The sequence below is a fragment of the Protopterus annectens genome, chromosome 14.part0, assembly GCF_019279795.1.
Source record: "Protopterus annectens isolate FY-2018-M chromosome 14.part0, PAN1.0, whole genome shotgun sequence".
NCBI classification, from domain to species: domain Eukaryota; kingdom Metazoa; phylum Chordata; order Ceratodontiformes; family Protopteridae; genus Protopterus; species Protopterus annectens.
Genome location: NC_056748.1, coordinates 367,076,487 through 367,091,194, shown reverse-complemented (window position 1 = coordinate 367,091,194; position 14,708 = coordinate 367,076,487). Strand labels below are relative to the sequence as shown.

The 14,708-nt window shown below is 42.8% G+C and overlaps 1 protein-coding gene across 4 annotated transcripts in view; it reads right to left on the bottom strand.

Annotated features, from left to right (window-relative positions):
• Positions 1–14,708, bottom strand: part of ZSWIM8 (zinc finger SWIM-type containing 8) — a 2,719,879-nt gene that overhangs the window by 2,603,367 nt on the left and 101,804 nt on the right. For 2 of the 4 annotated variants that reach the window (XM_044056095.1, XM_044056097.1), the window contains exon 2: positions 5,843–5,999. In XM_044056095.1, the coding sequence (XP_043912030.1) occupies positions 5,843–5,999 (157 nt within the window). The remainder of the gene's footprint in view (positions 1–5,842; positions 6,000–14,708) is intronic. The other 2 variants (XM_044056096.1, XM_044056098.1) reach the window with 1 other exon arrangement.

The following is a 14,708-nucleotide window of genomic DNA, read 5'->3' as shown; positions in this document are numbered from 1 at the left end:
CTGCAATCTGGTCGAATAGGGACGTGCAGGTATGCCTCCTTGAGATCTAGAGTCACCAGCCAAGCCTCCTTGCCCAGCATGGGAAGAAGGTGCTGTAGGGTCAGCATTTTGAATTTTGGAACAATGAGATATGTGTTGAGAGCGGACAGGTCGAGAATAGGCCTCCATTGGTTTTCTTTTCTTGGCACCAGGAAGTCTGGAATAAAATCCTTGTCCTTGTTCCATAGCCGGTACCTTTTCTATAGCTCTCATCCTTAGCAAGTGGTTGATTTGTCCTAGAGCGTTTGTCTTTTGGTTTGGTGGTAGGTTTGGCATTCCTCTCTTCCTTGGTAGAGTATGGAAGTGAAACCTGTAACCTTTGTCTATTGTCTGTAAAATCCATTTGCCTCCTGTAATGTAATGCCAGTTTACTGAAAATAAGGCTAGCTTTCCGCCTAAGGGTGCTTCCAGTTGTTCCCTGGAAGGCGGTATCAGAGCCGAGTCACTGTGACTGTCCTGTGGAAGTGGTAGTGGCTGGATCTGCGGCAGTACTTCTCTGGTTGTTAGGCTGCCACTGACGTCCCCTGTAGGCACCTCTGGATTGACCTCTGCCTCTTGAGCGCCTATTTCTGCCTCTCTGTGCCCTGGTGTCTGGAAAGGACCAATTCTTCGAAGGCCAATTTCTACTAAATCTAGGAGGCTGGACCTGTAAGAAGTCCTTGACTATTTGGACAGATTTTGCTTTTTCCTCCACCTTCTTTAACACTTGCTGTGCAGGGGAGCCAAACAAACTGAGTTTCTCCATGGGAGCATCTAGGAGCTTTGACTTCACATGGTCTGGTAAGGATTGCTCTTTTAACCATGCATGCCTTCTGATCACTGTACCAGTCATAGCTGATCTAAAGGAAGCCTCCAGTGCATCATAGCCGCATTTTAATGAATGATTACTGACCTACTGAGTGTTATGTACCAAATCCTGAAGGGACTTACGGTCTATAGGTTCAGGAGAGGATAGTTTTTTTATTTAACTGATCTAACAAGAATTCCTGATACTGAATCATGTGGAATTGACAGTTTAAAGCCCTAGCCGAAAGAGTAGCAGAAGTATAAACTTTTTTACCCCATCTCTCTAATGCTCTAGATTCTCTGTCAGAGGGGAGGGGGTTTTTGGCAATTGCTACAGCTTTAGGGCCTTGTGAAATAGTTTCAGGATCTGCAATAGGAGCCTTATACATGTGATAATGTGTGTCCGGGACCCTGTAGTATCTGTCGGGCTTAGCAGGGGCCGGAGAAAGAGAGTCAGGGGCAGTACAAGCATCATTGAATGCATCATCCACAACTGTCAGGACTGGAGGAATGGCTAAAGGCCTATGCTGTGGCAAATGCAAAAAGGTCCTGAGCCGTTTCCTAGAATCTGAAAAATCCTGGCCCTGCCATTGAAATTGTTCCCTCATAGCATGCAAGGTTTCCCCAAAAGAAAATTCCTCAGGAGGAGAGGCAGAAGGGATTGAGTCTTCTGCGTCAGAATCCTCATATGGAGAATAAGGGGCCTCTGGCGGATTTGAGTTTTCTGAATCATCAGAAGAATAATCAGTAGAAACTGGTTCAGGGGGGCTCTGCTCTAGGCCTCTTCTCTGGAGGGGGATGTGAGGCCCTGTCAGGGTGAGGTTGGGATCCCCTGATCAAAGAAATGAGGTCCTCTGCCAGGCTAAGCATTTGGGAACTAGAGCTAGGCCTGTGTGAGGGGGTTTTGGAAGGCAAGGCCTTAGAAGATTTAGCTGCTTTAGCCCTAGAGAAAGCCTTGATAGACATGGATGCAGGGGGCCTAGCAGCTCCACGTGCAGGAGTGAATATGTCTAAAGGAATAGTATCTGATAAATCCTGGGTGCCTGCTACAGCAGGAGAAATTTCAGTAGCAGATTCAGCCATGCTGTGTGAGGCCTCTGCTGCAGCAGGAATGCTCTCGGACGAAGGAAGAACCGAGGACTCGGTTTCAGCCGAGTCCGAGACACTCGCGGTAGGCTTAACCGTGGTTTCGGCCGAAACCGCGGACCGCGAGTGTCGGTCCTTTTCCTTACGCTGTTTAGCTAATTGTGAAGTCGGAGTCTCCGACGGCATTTTGTAAGCAAAAGCGGGACCAAAAAACTCCTCCGCAAACTCCGACCGACGTCTAAGTGTCCGTCGGTTGAAGGAAGCACAGGCTAGACAAGCTGCTACGTCGTGGTCTGGGCCTAAGCAAGGAAGGCAGTAAGAATGGAAATCCTTATGAGGTATTTGTTTCCCACAAGTTAAACAATTATTTACTTTTTCTGACATCGGCTGAGGCAAGAAAGAGTCCCCAACGGGGTACTTAGCTTTTTAGAAGTCTTCGGTAGTAGAAATCTCTGGATCTGACCGACCGGCACTTGCGAACAGCTTCTGCTTCGGGCACCGCGCGGCAAGAAAGACTGGGGAAAATGGCGTCGGCTGATGCCTTTATACCCAATTGACAGTAGCAGTGACGTCGGGTGAAGTGCGACATCAGCCGAGGCCAGACCCAGACTTTGGAATCCGGCCGACCGAAGGGCTGCCTGAGGCAGGACAACCCATTTGTTAGGACTGCAGATGCATCCTTGAAGGACATCTGCATATAGTCCCAAATCAGCCTTCAGACGATTGTGTGAACACTACATAAACATGACTGCTTTCAAAAAGCACAGCAGTCTGCATTATGTAATAAACCAGAATGAGAAATGCATTTTACATCCTGAAATGTTATTTTAAATAAAAGGAGCAGAAAAAATGCCTCATACGTTTCCCAGCATTTCACACCATTAACAGCAGGTACCCCACCATAATTACTTTTTTTTAATTTACTTATATTTGTTGACCGGGAAAGTCCACTGGGTCAGAAACCCATTTTCAATGGAGGCCCGGGGAGAAAAGCTCCAGGACGAAATTAAGATTACACAGAGTTACTATTTACAGTATTAAAACAAAGATAAGTTTTCACATATACAATTGCAAATTAGTAATAAGCAGACTAAGGAGTTTTATACAATTGGGATAAATGAGAATTTTGGATAAATCATAATTCAATAACATACTGCATACTGTAAAAACATCAGTCAATCCAGTATTTTTTCAGTCTGAAAAGAGAGAGTAAAGAGGCTACAGTTCTTATGAGGTAAAGTTAATGACTGAAAGGTAGGAAGAAAAGTAAGTTGAAACAACAGGGCACCAGGATTAGATCTATGGTGGTCTTTTGATTTGGAAACAAAGGCATTTGGTTTTTGAGGAAGTGATTTTGTACGGTATTTTTGAAGTTTTTCATAGAATCATGTAGTGTGATAGAGGGGGGTAGGTCATTCCATAATTTTGCTACGGCATAGGAATATAAACTTTGCCAAGATATCTTGTTGGATTTGGAGACTCGTAGAAGTTGTTTGTTAGAAGACCTTGAGTCTCTGGAGGGGCTGTAGGTTTGCATGAGGTCTGAAAGTGTTGGGCAGTTTTCTGGGTGGAACGCTAATTTATAAGCAATAGTGAGAGGTGGGTGTACTGAAGGTAATGGGGGAAGTCCAGCCAATTCAATGTCTTGATGGCTTTGCAGTGGTGTGTATGGTTTGGTAGACTGCAGGCAAATTTAGCAATTTTATAATAGAATGACTGCAACTCGTTTCTTAGGGATGTGTGAAGGTTTGTAAAATTATAGGAGCCCCAGGGGAGGGAGGGAGGGGAGTAGGAGAGTGCTTGCTAATTTTGTTCTTGTGGGAGAATCTATACAGAACTTTTGCCTGTAAAGTTTGCCTAATTTCAAGTGAGTTTTTTTTTTTTTACTGCATTAAGCATATTTTGTTCAAAGGAGTTTATTATCTATGGTGACACCTATAAGTTTTGCAGTGCTCACAACTTCTACTACAATCATGTTTTGAAACATGACTGAAGAAATGAACAAAACCATAACAACCCCCCAATAAAAAGAATAAAAATATTACTTCCACCTTTTCATGTTACTGCTTACCTCAGGAGCTGCTAGCAAAACTATTATGTCCCAACTTATTTCTTACTACTACTGCTGCTCCTTAGGCCTTTCTTCTCAGATCTATTCCACTTCTCCTTGTAATTTTCTTTACTTCCAGAACAGCTAAAGTATCCCTCTTCTCTCTGCTGTGAGTTTTTTGTATTACTGGAGCTATCCCCTGTTATGGAGTCTGTTGCTGTCCTTGGGGATGCATCTTCAGAGTTGACAATCCTAGGGCTGACGGGCTTCCTTGTAGAACTTAGTGCACCTTCTGGCTAGAGAATGATATGGTCATTCCTTGTGTGTGAAATCTCATCATTGCAGGTTACAACAGCTTTCAATGGAATCCCCTTTCTTTGCATGCCTTAATCAGTGGAATTATCGCATTTCTTTTACTTCTGGTCTCATAAGAGTAACCATGGTATACACACACCATTGTTTCCCTGATATTCAATTTCAAGTCAGGTTGCCACAACATTTTTAGGAGGAGTCTTTCTTTTAACTCAAATGTCTGTTTGCTGATGATAGGCCTGGGGCGTGTGCAGTCCGGGTGCCATGCGGTGCGGTGTGCTCTGTCGATGGTCATCTCCTGTTGGGAGATTCCGGACCATCTTTCCAACAACTATTTCATAGATGCTACACAGTCCACTTCCTCAAAATTGTCTGGCACACCTATTGGCTTTAGGTTTTTCCACCTTGCTCAATCTTCCAGATCCACTGACTTGGCAGTTAAACAGTCCAATCTGGCTTCAGGTGCCTCGGCTTGTGCTTTCAACTCCTCATGGTCAGCCAGAAGATCCTGTACAACAGTAGTATGCCAATTAAGTCCTTCAATAATCTTTTCCAGTCTTTTTTTCTTGCATTTTCATGTTTTCTAGTAAAGTTTTCTTTACAGCTTTTAAATTCAGCCCATATACTTTCCAAGGTAACCTTAGCTTGTGGTGCCGAAGCTTGCTCCTTCTTCCCTTTCAGAGTCTCAGCTACTGAAGGATGCCATTTTGGGAGTTTTTTTGTGGATTTCTTTGACATGAGCATAATCTTTACATCTTTCTAATGATGGGGAACTTAAAGATTGCTCGCCAATGAACACTTAAATGTGTTAACTGAATATAGAGGAGTGATGCTCAAGTACTGTTTACTCGAGAGACATACCAGAAGCCTGGTTTAGAATACTTCTAGGTCCTGAAACTTGCAACACTTACTGAGAGAAATGTTGGATCTTTTTATTTTGACAAAGGTGCAACTTGGCATCTCCTGAACACTAAGTTGAAGAGAAAAAAAAAAGGCCCATTCTCTGAATGGCACTCAGAGGAGGAGTACCACACCATCTGTGTCATGTCCTCACACCTCACACTGAGGAACAAAAAGCCACAGAATTGTCACTAAGTGAACAAAGAGAAGACCAGAAAAAATATCTGCCTCCCTCATGCAATCATATGGAGACAAATAGTAATAAATGAAAAAAGAAGAGCTGGCTCAAAGTTAACAAATTACCAAAAACTATAAACCACTTAAAAGCGATGTGCGAGACATTAGTATTGCAAACAGTAACATGTGGCAAAGAAAAAACTTCCTTTTGTTGGTTTAGCTGTCTTCTTAACCAAGCTTTCAAGCCATAAAATGTTTGAAAAATATGCTAATCTAAGAGAGGGAGAATGGGTGCCAGAAAAAAACAAACTGTATACATCACCGTTTGCTTGTTTTGTAGTGTGTAAATATTGGCAGTCATGTTTGCATTATATTTGTACATTTTGAAAAAGTATTTTGTGTTAAAAGCAAAGTGATGATGATTATGCAAGTCCAAGTATGTGTTTTATGGACATGCTTGTATTAGAATAAAAGACTAGAACACAGCATTACCTGATGTCTTCCTCATTCTCTGGAAAGCTCCAAAAGGCAATACGCAACTGTAGCTGCTCTGGAACTGGTGGGTAGACTTTCTCCACTACCTCAAATGGAATGTGAAATGCTACCTGTTTGGCTGACAGCTCTACCAAGGGAATCACCTGCCCATCTGCTAGAAAACAGAAAAAAATAAATAGTACTTTAAGCAACAAACGATGCCCAAAAAAACACTCTTTTCACAAAACAATGGGCATAGGATTCCAAGCTGAAGTCTATAGACAACTTAAACTGCATATATTCATTTAACAGTCATGGCGCACTAAATGTTCACTTCAGGTAAGATACACGAGTATACAATGCAAAGCAAAAAAATAATACAGTTATGTACTTATAATAATGTTATGGCTTCACATTTTACCTTAATCTACCTAGGATAGGTTAGCTGCAATTAGCAGTTGCTTGCCACCTTTAAGACTCTCCCAGATACTAAAACTTCTCCTTTAGGTCTCATACCACAAAGTTCTCTTTTCTTCCCCAGATCAAATGTACCCCAATGACTACAGAAACCTAAAAGGAGTATAAAAATGGCCTCAAACAGTCATTCCTGAAGATCTTTCAGAAAGAAAAGATACAGGTACAATAAACTGGATGCATAAGTGTGCACACCCTTAAATTAACACTTTGTTTTAGCACCTTTTCATTTCAGTACAGCATTCAGTCTTCTTGGGTACACACCTGCCATCAATTAAAGAGACCCTGATCAACCCCAAATAAATTTCAGCTGTCCTAGTATGATTTTCCTGACATTTACTCGGTTGCCTGCTACAGCAAAAGCCATGGTTCACAGAGTTTACAAAGCATCAAAGGGATCTCATTGTTATCAGTCAGGAGAAGGGTACAAAAAAATTTCCACAGCGTTGGATATACCACGGAACACAGTTAAGACCGTCATCAAAAAGTGGAGAAAATATGGGACAACAGTGACGTTGTAAAGAAAGTACAGTTGTGTACACTTAACATAAATGTAGATGTTAGAGTGTATTCACTGTTGCAGTCATTACGTTCGAGTGTATTCACTGTTGCAGTCATTACATTTGGGTTATCTGCTTGCAGTAGCCCTCAGTCGGCCTGATTAACAAAGTCTTGGGGCCTGCATCAGTTACTGTCCCTTCTTCCATGACGTCAGGTTGTCAGGGGTATAAAACATGCAGCAGACGCCATTACATCAGTTTTTCTTGCCCTAGATGTCAGGTGCCCCCCTAATGGGAAGCAATTAAATCTATAAATACAAGGATATACCTCCAACAGAAAAACAAATACACCAAAAAGCTTTTAGAGCATAGTAAGTGAGAGTAGAGGTATAGCCAAAGGAAGAAAAGGGGTCTGGAGGGAGGGTAACCAGGACTGCAACAGTGAATACACTCTAACATCTACATTTATGTAAGTGCACACAACTGTACTATGTTCTTAGTGTTTCACTGTTGCAGTCATTACATTTGGGTAGATTCCCAAAGCTAAGGTTGGGAGGAGGAATTTAAATAGAATTAGGACCAGCTATAAGGCCCTGAAAGACTGCAGTGGCAAAACCAGCCCTGGATTTAGAGAAAACTGGCAAATGGTAATGCTTGGTGAAAGTGTGTACAGAACTCCAGGTAGCAGCTTCTAAGATGTCCCTACTAGGGACGCCCCTGAGAAAGGCTGTAGAGGTAGATGCAGCCCTGGCTGAATGGGGTCTGATGCCCTGTGGGACAGATTTTCCATGGTGCTTATAGCAGAAATGAATGCGGTGGCCTATCCATTTTGAAATGGTTCGTTTGAAATAGCTTTCCCCTCTGTCCCTGCAGCAAATGCCACAAGTAGTTGTTCAGATTTCCTTTGACATTTAGTCCTGTCCAAGTAGAATCTAAGCTGTCTGTGCACGTCTAAAGAGTACAGTATCCGTTTCCCTTTGTTCTGTGGGTTAGGAAAAAAGATAGGTAAATGAATGGACTGATTAAGAGCCACACTGGATACCACCTTGGGCATGAAGGAGGGATTGGTTCTGAGGGACACCCTATCTGCATGAAAGATGAAGAAAGGTTCAACTGCCGTAAGGGCCTGTAATTCAGACACCCTTCTTGCAGAAGTGACTGCCAAAAGGAAAACTGTTTTCCAGGAAATAAATTTTAAATCTGCAGTAGCAGCTGGCTCGAAAGGAGGAAGAGTGAGTTTCCCCAAGACAAAGTTAAGATCCCAGGCTGGAGTTGGAGCTCTCCTGGGTGGCCTTAGATTTTTGGCCCCTCTGCGGAACTGCTTGAGCAGTGAGTGAGAGAAGAGGGGATGCTCTGTGCTATAATGAGCTGAAATGGCTGAGGCATGAATTTTGATGGAGGAAAAAGACAAGCCCTTCTGAAGCATCTCAGTTAAGTATTGTAGAGTCTGAGGTAAATTGGGTACTGCTGCATTCATTCCTTGAGATTGGTTCCAAGCACAGAATCTTTTCCATTTTGCAGCATAAGATTTTCTAGTACTAGGCCTCCTTGCCTCTAAAATGATATCCATCACCAATTTACTGCGGGATGGTAAAGGAGAGATTAGGTAATTAGCCAGGCTGCTAGGTTCAGGGTTTGCAGCTGAGGGTGCAGAATCATGTTCTCCTGCTGAGACAACAGGGAAGGAGTCGGAGGCAGGTGCCATGGAGCCAAGCGTGACACACTGCGCAAGAGTGGGTACCAGTGTTGGCGAGGCCAGTCTGGTGCAATTAAAATCATCCTTGGCTTGTCGTGTTTGATCTTTAGTAGTACCTTGGAGAGCAGAGGCAGAGGAGGAAAGGCATAAACTGATAAGTTTTTCCAGCTGATAAAGCATCCACTTTCCAAGCTTGCTTGTGGGGAATCCTTGTGCAAAATTTGTCCAGTTGATGGTTCTGGGGGGAGGCAAACGGGTCTATATCTGAACTCCCCCATTTGCTTGTCAACATGTTGAAAATTCTTGGTTCCAGTTTCCACTCGTGTGGGTCCATGAGGTTTCTGCTTAGTCCATCTGTCAGTGTATTTAGTTTTCGTGGCAGGAATTGAGCTTGTAGATTCACTTGGTAGCTCAATGCTGTGTTCCACAATGCCATGGCTAGTCTGCAGAGGGGGTAAGAATGTATACCCCCCTGCTTGTTTATGTACCACATGACAGTGGTGTTGTCCGTCTTTGCCATTAGTTGTCCTGGAAGAATGTGGTCCTTGAAGGCTGTCAGAGCATTCTGTACAGCTAACATTTCCTTTTGATTTATGTGCAGGTGCATTTGATTTGTGTTCCATTTGCCTTGAATGCACTTCCCTGCTAGGTGAGCCCCCCATGCATAGCCTGATGAGTCTGTTGTTAAGATTTGTTTGGCAGTGAGTAATGTGAATGACAGTCCCCCGTTTTGGTGGTAGGCCTCTGCTCACCAAAGAAACTCTTGGCGTAGGGAAGCTATGATAGGAATCCTTGCTTCCAGACTCTGTGAATGCTGACATCATAGGCTTTTGAGATACCATTGGAGTTTCCTCATATGCAGCCTTGCATATGGAATTAGAAGAATGCATGAGGCCATGAACCCCAAGGGTTGCAATATTGGCCTTGCAGATAACTGGGTTTTTGTGACCACTTGTTTGAAGTAAGTTGTCAAATGTATCTATTTCTCTGGCGTGAGGAAAGCCATCTGTGTAATTGTATTAAAGCTTGCACCCAGGAATATAATTTGTTGACAGGGTACCAAGTGGGATTTCTTTTCGTTTATGGTGAACCCCAGACAAGTCAGTACCTTTTGAACAAAGGCCAGATGAATGAAGAGAATGTCCGTGCTTTCTGCCTGAAATAGACAATCGTCCAGGTATGGGTATATTTGAAAATTTCTTTGCCTGCAAAATGCAGTGACTGAAGCTAGGTACTTTGTGAATACCCTGGTCGCAGTAGATAAGCCAAAGGGCAGTGCAGAGAACTGATTGTGCATGTAGCCTGCTTTGAAGCATAGGTATCTTCTGCAAGACTCCCCGATAGGGATGTGCAGGTATGCTTCTTTTAAGTCCAGTGTTGCCAACCATGCATCCTTGCCTAGCATAGGAAGCAGCTGGTGAAGAGTCAGTTTTTAAATTTTGGAATCACCAGAAAGGTGTTTAGAATAGAAATGTCCAGGATAGGATGCCATGTATTGTCTTTTCTGGGTACTAGGAAAAGTCTTGAATAGAAACCTTGCCCCTTTTCCTCTTCTGGTACTAACTGGATAGCCCCCATGTTTAAGAGAGAGTACCTGATTTTGGGCCTCTGGCCACCCACTTGGTGTTGGTAACGTGGAAATGAAATCTGTATCCTTGGACACTATATTTTAAACCCATTTGTCCTGGGTAATCAGTTCCCAGTTTTTGGCCTGCAGACCAATCTTTCCGCCTAAAGGAGCATTCATTTGGGAAGTGCTTGGAAGTCTTAAAAGCAAGTAACTGAGATATTTTTCCATAAGGGGGAGTCTTGCTGCTCTCAGGTTTGGATGCAGAAACCCCCCACTGCCTAGTCTTGTGTGTCCCTTGGGACTGAAACCTGGGCTATCTGCTGTGTCTGGGTTTGGCTTGCGAAAATCTGGAGGGGGCTGGAAAGGACCAATTTTTAGAGGACCAGTGCCTACTAAATCTAGGAGGCTGAACTTGTAAGAAATCCTTAACAGTCTGCATAGATTTAGCTTCATCTTCCATGTTTTTAAGAACTTCCTCAGCCTTGTTGCCAAACAGGCGGTCCTGATTTAAGGGAGCATCCAACAATTTAGCTTTAACATGATCAGGCAAAGATTGCCCCTTAAGCCAAGCATGCCTTCTGAGCACAGACCCAGTAAAAGCAGCCCTGCAAGAGGCCTCTAATGAATCAAATCCACATTGCAAAGTATGTTTTCCAACCTGCTCAGCAGAATGCATTAAATCCTGTAATTCTTTATTTTCAGCACAGTCAGGCATTAACATCATTTTCTGTTTAAGCAATCCAATAACACGTTGTTGATACTTCAACATATGAAACTGGCAGTTTAAACCCTAATGGCCAAGGTTGCAGAAGTGTAAACTTTCTTATCCCATCTATCCAGCGCCCTGGAGTCTCTATCTGAGAGGGTAGGATTTTTAGCAGTAGAAGTCTTAATGCCTTTGGGTTCCTGTGAAATAGTCTTTGGATTTTTAAAAAGGAACTTGTGAGAATCAGGAACCCTGTAATATCTGTCAGGTTTTCTGGGAGCAGGAGGCAAGGAATCAGGAGCCAAACTAGATTCTGAGAAAGCATCATCAACAATGTCTAGTATAGGAGGAACAGCTAAAGGCCTATGCTGAGGTAGGAGTAAGAAATCCCTAAGCCTCTTTTTTGAATCAGAAAAATCCTGGCTTTCCCAGTGGAAATGCTTCCAAAGAGTATGTAAGGTTTCACCAAAAGAAAAATCCTCTGGAGGGGAAGCAGAGGGAATAGAGTCCTTTGCATCAGAATCCTCATAAGTAGATAAAGGCAAACTCAGATCATCAGAAGAATCAGAAAAATCAGAATCCTGTTCAGAAGATTCATAAATAACTTCAGTCCTAGGTCACTTGGGGGGGGGGGGGTTGGCTTCCCCCGATTAGAGTTACAAGATCTTCAGCCATTCTTATTTGTTTTTTTTAGGCATAGAGGCCTGAGCTTGCGGCCTGGGTGTCAGTTTCTTAGTCATGGTTCGAGATTTTGGCCTAAATGAAGAAGGAGGCTTCACAGTTTAATATGCAAGTCCATAGGCCTGAATCCATCTTCAGAAGCCGGTGCCTGCACAGCAGCTCTGGACCCATCCAAGGTAGAGACATCCACAGGTTCCACAGCAGAAGCATCTTGCAGCATACCGGACTCCGAATGGGTCTCAGTAGTGGCCTGCGAGTCAAAAGTAGCGGGTATCAGGGGGTACGAAAGCACCTCACTGAGTACTGGCGAACTAGCGACTGGCTTAGAAGAGTCTGCAGCTTTGGACCTGGGCGGCCTGTCTCTGTATTTATCTCTGCGTTTTTTTCGGAATCCCGGTAGTCTGAAGGCTAACGGACGACATTTCGGAATAATTAAACCGAGAACCGAAATATTTAGAAGCGAAAAATATACTGACGACAGATAGTGCGCTGTTTACATAAAGCACAAAACTGACAGCAAGGCACTTTATGGTCAGGGCCTAGGCAAGGAATACAGTACGAATGAAAATCTTTGTGAGGTATTTGCTTTCCACAAGTAATGCAATTATTAACTTTTACTAACATCGGTAAGGAGCAAGAAAAAGTTTCCCCAATGGGGTACTTAGCTTTAGTTTAAGACTTCGGTTCTGAAACTCAAAAATGAAAATTTCAGGAGTCGGCCGACCAGCTCTTGCGAACTGCTTGTGCTTCGGGCACCACACGGCAAGACTAATGTAATGGCGTCGGCTGCAAGTTTTATACCCCTGACGACCTTACGTCATGGAAGAAGGGACAGCAACCGAAGCAGGACCCCAAGACTTTGTTAATCAGGCCGACTGAGGGCTACTGCAAGCAGATAACCCAAATGTAATGACCGCAACAGTGAAATACGAAGAACATCTGGACGTCCCTCCAAAATTGATGAAAAGAAAAGACGAAAACTGGTCAGGGAGGCTGCCAAGAGACCTAGTGCAACACTGAAGGAGCTGCAGGAATTTCTGGCAAATACTGGTTGTGTACTACATGTGACAACAATCTCCCGTATTCTCCATATGTCTGAACTATGAGGTAGAGTTGCAAGACAGAAACCTTTTCTTACACAGAAAAACATCCAGACCCAGCTAAAATTTGACAAACAATACATGAAGCCTCCCAAAAGTATGTAGGAAAATGTGTTATAGTCTGATGAGACCAAGGATGAACTCTTTGGCCACAATTTCAAAAATTATATTTGGCGCAAAACAACACTTTGCATCACCAAAAGAACACTATCCCCACACTGAAGCATGGTTGTGACAGTACCATGCTTTGGGGTTGCTTTTATTCAGCTGGAACTGGGGCTTTAGTCAAGGTGGGGGGAATTCTGAACAGTTCCAAATACCAGTCACTTCTTGCCCAAAACCTTCAGGTGTCTGCTAGAAAGTTGAAGATGAAGAGGAATTTCACTGTTCAACAAGACAATGACCCCAAGCATACATCCAAATCAACAAAAGAATAGCTTCACCAGAAGAAAATTAAAGTTTCTGAATGGCCCAGCCAGAGCCCATACCCATTAGAAAATCTGTGGTGTGACCTGAGCAGGGCTGTGTACAAGAGATGCCCTCACAGTCTGACAGATTTGGAGCGCTTTTGCAAGAAGAGTGGGCAAATATTGCCAAGGCAAGATGTGCTATGCTAACAGACTCCTACCCAAGAAGACCAAATGCTGTAATTAAATCAAAAGGTGCTTCAACAAAGTATTAGTTTAAGGGTGTGCACACTTACGCAGCCAAATTAGTTTAAGGGTGTGCACACTTACGCAACCAACTTATTGTACTTTATTTTTTATATTTTTCCCCTAATAGATTTGTTTTTCAATTGAATTGTACAGGTTATAGGTCATATTAAAGGTGGGAAAAGTTTTGAAATTATTTATTGTGGTCTCATTTTTTTATATCACAAAAACCTGACATTTTAACAGGGGTGTGTACACTTTTTATATCCACTGTAATGCATAAAAGGAATAAGGTGGGCGAGGTTGCTGAAGCACACAGACACAGTGCACTAAGATCTAAGTTAGCATTATGTTTTGCATCTTATATGATCCTTCAAAAGCATCAAGGCAGAATACCACACAGTATGGTAACTCCAAAGAAGACTCAGACCATGAGATTACATCCAGCTTAGTGTGTTGCAAAAGTATGCAGTGAAGCCCAAATTGCAGACATACAGATATAATCCACCAAGGAATTTTTGAAAAAGGTTACAGATATAGACTTTCCTCTAGCTGAATGTGACTAAAGCTTGTTTGGCAAAGTCTTAGGTACATAGGTAAGTACTAGGCTAGCTGCCCTTGGAGGCCATTTTAAGCCTAGCCAACTTCTCTCAAGGATGAGAATCAAACCCTGCATCTTGTGTTTGTGAGATAAACACTAATCCTTAACCAGTCACCACACTAAACTTGCATCACGATCTCAGACATTGGATTGTGGTAATGCTTTAAGAGGAACAGGAGCACTCTTATTCTATGTAGACCTGGTTACTCTCAGTTCACGCACTTCGGGGGTTTTTTTTGGAATACAGTTTCATGTCAAAGCAATTTTCTGGCATTTCCCAGAGCAAAAAAATAAATAAAATGCAGTCTGAGAGCCACCAATACAAGGTGACCTTCGATTCTTTCTGCCCCATTTTTAAGGTGCAAGAGAGACAAAAAGATTGGACTTTTCTAATATATTTTGTTCTATGCGAGTAGAAATATAGTTGCTTAACATCTAGGCAAGCTAAAAAGTACTCTTCTCCATTTTGGGTTCTGAGCATATGGGAAGACATCCTGACTGGCCAAGACTAACTTCAGTTGCTACCTTGGGCATAGTGCACGAGGACAACCAGTCTTTAGAAAAGATATGGAAATTTAGAAGAAAGTGTTTATATCTTAGAAGATTCTCAGTCTTCCAAGACTGGGCTCAAAAGGAGGCAGCATCAAAATTTCCAGTGTAAATTTTAAGTCTCACTGAGAAACAGGTTCCATGACGGGAAGTCTTCAGGTCATTACACCACAGGTACCAGTACGTTTCCATCATAGTTCATGAAGGTGTAAATGACCTGAGATATACCTCCCTGCACTATATGGAAAGAGACATTATGGAGTTTTCAGACCAAGTGTGTCAGGCTGGTATAAGCCTAGCATTGAGCAGCACATTAATATCACTGAGGATGATGCCATGATATGAGCAAATAAT